This window comes from Capsella rubella, unplaced genomic scaffold, assembly GCF_000375325.1.
Source record: "Capsella rubella cultivar Monte Gargano unplaced genomic scaffold, Caprub1_0 scaffold_34, whole genome shotgun sequence".
In the NCBI taxonomy this organism is placed as follows: domain Eukaryota; kingdom Viridiplantae; phylum Streptophyta; class Magnoliopsida; order Brassicales; family Brassicaceae; genus Capsella; species Capsella rubella.
This window is the reverse complement of record NW_006238892.1, coordinates 47,647-52,039: the sequence shown is the minus strand read 5'-3', so window position 1 is coordinate 52,039 and position 4,393 is coordinate 47,647. Positions and strand designations below refer to the sequence as shown.

The following is a 4,393-nucleotide window of genomic DNA, read 5'->3' as shown; positions in this document are numbered from 1 at the left end:
ATTTCTTAGCCCATTTGGGACCAAATTTAAACAAGTCTTTCTCCTCACTTAAAAACACTCTTCATGCATCTCTAACACTTTTTATCAATCAGATTAATTGTATTCTAACATATTCTAACCTTAAACAACAGTAGACAAGCCATTTAGTGGTTCAACGCAAGATTTCTGAGTTCTTAGCCCATTTGGGACCAAATTTCAACAAGTCTTTCTCAATACTTCTAAACACTCTCTATGCATGATGAACCTCCGGATACACTCGATAGATCGAGGTTTGGTTCGGACGCCTCGAGCGGTGCAGCGGACTGTCGGACAGAACGACGAGGATGCGTGATGTGGGAAAACGCTCTCGTACAAATGAGAGACGCTCTCGGAGGGTGATGAATGGGTCGATGCAACGACACACGAGTGATGAGGAGACTCGTGATACGGTTGCCTCACCGTCGAAGAGCCCGGCTCGTTCGAACGTTGAGGGTTTCCGGACCTTTAAGCGGCGAGAGGCCTTTAGAGGAAGGCAAGAGAAATAACTCTAAAGTTTTGATTCAAGCAAGCGTAACCTCTACAAATGTTTAAGCAGCCTTTAAATAGGTGCGGTTGAATACAAGAGATTTGTCCCGAGCTTCTTCCACAAGGTCCGCCAAAAGTGTCCGAGAAACTTCTTGTCTCGATCGGACGCGATCGTGCGAGGAATTCCATGGAGCTTGACCACGTCCCGGAAGAAGAGGTTAGCAATTTGCACCGCATCGTTGGACTTGTGGCAAGGGATGAAGTGAGCCATCTTTGAAAATCTGTCGACCACCACAAAAATGCTGTCCTTGTTGTCGATGATCGGGAGACCGAGAACGAAATCCATCGATAGATCGACCCAAGGACTTTCCGGAATCGGGAGCGGAGTGTATAGTCCGTGCGGTCGAGTTGTCGACTTAGCCTTCCGACAAATTAGACAACGGCTGCAAAACTTCTCGATCATCCGCTTCATCTTGGGCCAATAGAAGTGTTCTCGTAGCACAGCCAGCGTTTTGGCCACTCCAAAGTGCCCGGTCTATCCTCCACCATGTGCTTCTCGGAGAAGAAGCTCTCGTATCGATCCGTCTGGAACACTAAGCCGATGCTCCCTGAACAAGAACCCATCGTGGATGAAGAAGCAATCGAAATTAGCTTTCCCATGTTCCCTATAGCACTCGCCAAACTCCGGGTCGTTCTCATACTGATCCTTTAATCCTTCGAAACCAAGGATGGTCGCGTCCATCGTAGTGATCAAGGAGTGTCGCCTCGACAAGGCATCGGCTACAATGTTCTCTTTCCCCTTCTTGTACTTGATCACATAAGGGAAGGCCTCGATGAACTCTAACCATTTGGCATGTCTCTTCTTCAAGTTGGTCTGGCCCCGTAGATGCTTCAAGGTTTCATGAACGGTGTGGATAACACATTCTCGAGCTAGGAGATAATGTTGCCAAGTTTCCATCGCCCGGACTAAGGCATAGAGCTCCTTATCGTACGTTGGGTAGTTGAGGGTAGCTCTGCTTAGCTTCTTGCTGAAGTAGGCGACCGGCCTCCCACCTTGAGTAAGGACAGCTCCGATCCCCACATTCGATGCATCGCATTCCACCTCGAATGTTTTGTTGAAATCCGGAAGGACCAACAAGGGAGCTTTAGTAAGCTTCTGCTTCAACTCTTGGAAGGCTCTTTCTTGGGCATCTCCCCACTGAAACTCGACATTCTTTTTGATCACGGCTGTGAGGGGTGCGGCGATGGTGCTGAAATCTCGGACGAATCCCCGATAGAAACTCGCTAACCCGTGAAAACTCTGAACTTGTGCGATACTATTTGGTGTTGGCCATTCCTCAATAGCCTTGATCTTCTCATTGTCTACTTTGAGCCCCTGTGCACTAATAACAAAACCTAGGAACACAAGTTCATTAGCCCCAAAAACGCATTTCGTGAGATTTGCGTATAATCTCGCCTCTTGGAGGGTTTGGATCACCATCTCGAGGTGATCCAAGTGCTCCTCTAGGCACTTACAGTAAATCAAAATATCATCGAAATATACTACTACAAACTTATTAATAAAGGTTCCCCTCCTTCATCCATTCGTACAATCCTTGTTTGGTTTTGAACGCTGTCTTCCACTCGTCCCCCTCCTTCATCCTGACTTGATGGTAACCACTCTTGAGATCGATCTTGGAAAAGATTACGGAACCACTCAACTCATCGAGCATGTCGTCTAAGCGCGGGATCGGGTGTCGATACTTGATCGTGATATTGTTGACGGCTCGACAATCCACGCACATCCGCCACGACCCATCTTTCTTGGGCACGAGAAGAACAGGAACGGCACATGGACTGAGACTTTCCCGAACATAGCCTTGCTTCATGAGGTCGGCTACTTGTCGCTCCAATTCTTTAGCCTCGTCCGGGTTTACTCGATACGCAAGACGGTTGGGAAGTTGAGCACCCGGTATTAGATCGATCTGATGCTCGATGCCTCGGATAGGAGGCAAACCCTTGGGTAGTTCTTCCGGAAACACGTCCTTGTACTTCTCCAAGATGGATTTGATCTCGTCCGGTACGTAGGGTTCCTTAGGACCTACAATCACATCATCTTTAAAAACCAAGAGTAGCATTTTACAAGTCGGATCACTTAGGGATCTTCTAACTACACTAGGATTAATCAAAAAATTTTTTTTAGTGCCGGTTTCCTTAGACAGTTTCGATTGCATTTCATTAACTTCGGATGGTGACAAAGGTGTTAAACTAATACATTTATTATCATGCATAAAAGAGTATTGGTTGGATCGACCGCAATGGTTGGTTCCCTTATCAAACTGCCATGGACGTCCTAAGAGGACGTGGCTAGCTTGCATCGGTACTACATCGCACAAGACTTGGTCTTGATACGGACCGATGGCAAAAGGAACCGTGAATTGTTCATTAACTTGAATCACGGTCTTGTCATTCAACCACTTTAGCTTATAAGGTCGAGGATGGTTTGTGGTCGTTAAAGAGAGTTTCTTGACCATGTAGGTGCTCGCGACATTGGTACACGAGCCACCATCTATGACCAAGCCACAAACCTTCCCACTTACAGTGCAACGGGTGTGGAAGAGGTTGTCGCGCTGATTGGTATCGTCGGGCTGTTGCGAGACGCTAAGGATCCTTCGGATGACAAGCAACTCGCCAACTTCGGGTTCTGCGATGGCTTCCTCGATCTCGCCAACCGGATTCTGCTCGATCAGGTCGTCGGCTTCATCTTGAGACTCGACCTCTCCAGCTGCGGTGATGATCATTGTTCGTGGGTTCGGACAATCTCTCGCCATGCCCTCGACCTTGACACTTGAAGCAAATTATATCTCGGCTGCGCGTCTCGGTAGGTTGTCGTCTCGGGTCGGTCCGAGCATCGTTGTTATTTTCTCTCGGTCTGAACCAAGACTTGACAACAGCAGCCTTTGGCTTGTCCTGGGGCTTGCTAACGGGCGAAGCACTTGGTGACCAGCTCGGGGTTCCTTGGACTCGGCTTCGACTCAAGGTAGCAACCTTTCGCTTGATTTGTTGCTCACATTGCATCGCGAGGTGTAGGAGCTCTTCGATACCGGCTTAGGGTTGTCTCTCGACCTTTCTCGCGATTCGATCTTGTAGTCCATCGAGGAATTGCGCCATATGGGTTTCCTCGGATTCGTCGAGCTGGAGCCGGTTCCGCAAATACTCGAAGTCTTCATAGTATTCCTCGACCGACTTGGTGCCTTGAGTGAGCCGTCCGAATCGCTTCTGGAGATCGCGATGGTATAGTGGTGGTACGTATCTCCTTCGCATTATGTTCTTCATGGCTTCCCAAGTCGAGATAGCCGGCTCGAGATTTCGTCTTCGTTCGGCCATGTCTCGATCCCACCAAGTGAGAGCATGGTCGGTTAGTTGAGCAGCGGCATAGGTGACTTGCCTTCGCTCGTTGTAGTTGTAGCACGAGAAAACGTGGTCCATTCGCCGCTCCCAATCAAGATATACTTCGGGATCGACTTTACCTGCGAACGTCGGAACGGATAATTTGTGTCCGGGTTCTTGCGCTCGAGGATCTTCGGGTCGACCCTCATATCGTCCGCGGGGGCGAGGACGTCGCTCATCTCCGAAAGACTCGAGTTGTTCCGGCTCGTAGTGGGGTTGTTGCTGTCGCCCTCAGACTGCTTGCAAGGGTGCGCCCGGAGGTACGTGATTCTCCTCGATACGGGTCAACCTCTCCCGTATCCGTGTCAGCTCTTCTCAGAACTCGGTCAAGACAGCACCGAGCTCGGGTGGGGGTAGTGGTTCAGCGTCGGGAGGACGAGGATCCTCCATTGGTGGCTTTGTGTCCGGATACTCGTCGGGTAACTGTCCGGAGAAATGTATTCTTCGATCGCGGACAACG

The 4,393-nt window shown here is 49.4% G+C and overlaps 1 protein-coding gene across 1 annotated transcript; it reads right to left on the bottom strand.

The window, feature by feature from the left end:
* Positions 1 to 2,060: 2,060 nt before the first annotated feature.
* LOC111832601 lies at positions 2,061 to 3,314 on the bottom strand. The gene has a single exon (XM_023790000.1). The coding sequence runs from the start codon at positions 3,312 to 3,314 to the stop codon at positions 2,061 to 2,063; it is 1,254 nt and encodes a 417-aa protein (XP_023645768.1).
* Between the last annotated feature and the right edge of the window lie 1,079 nt (positions 3,315 to 4,393).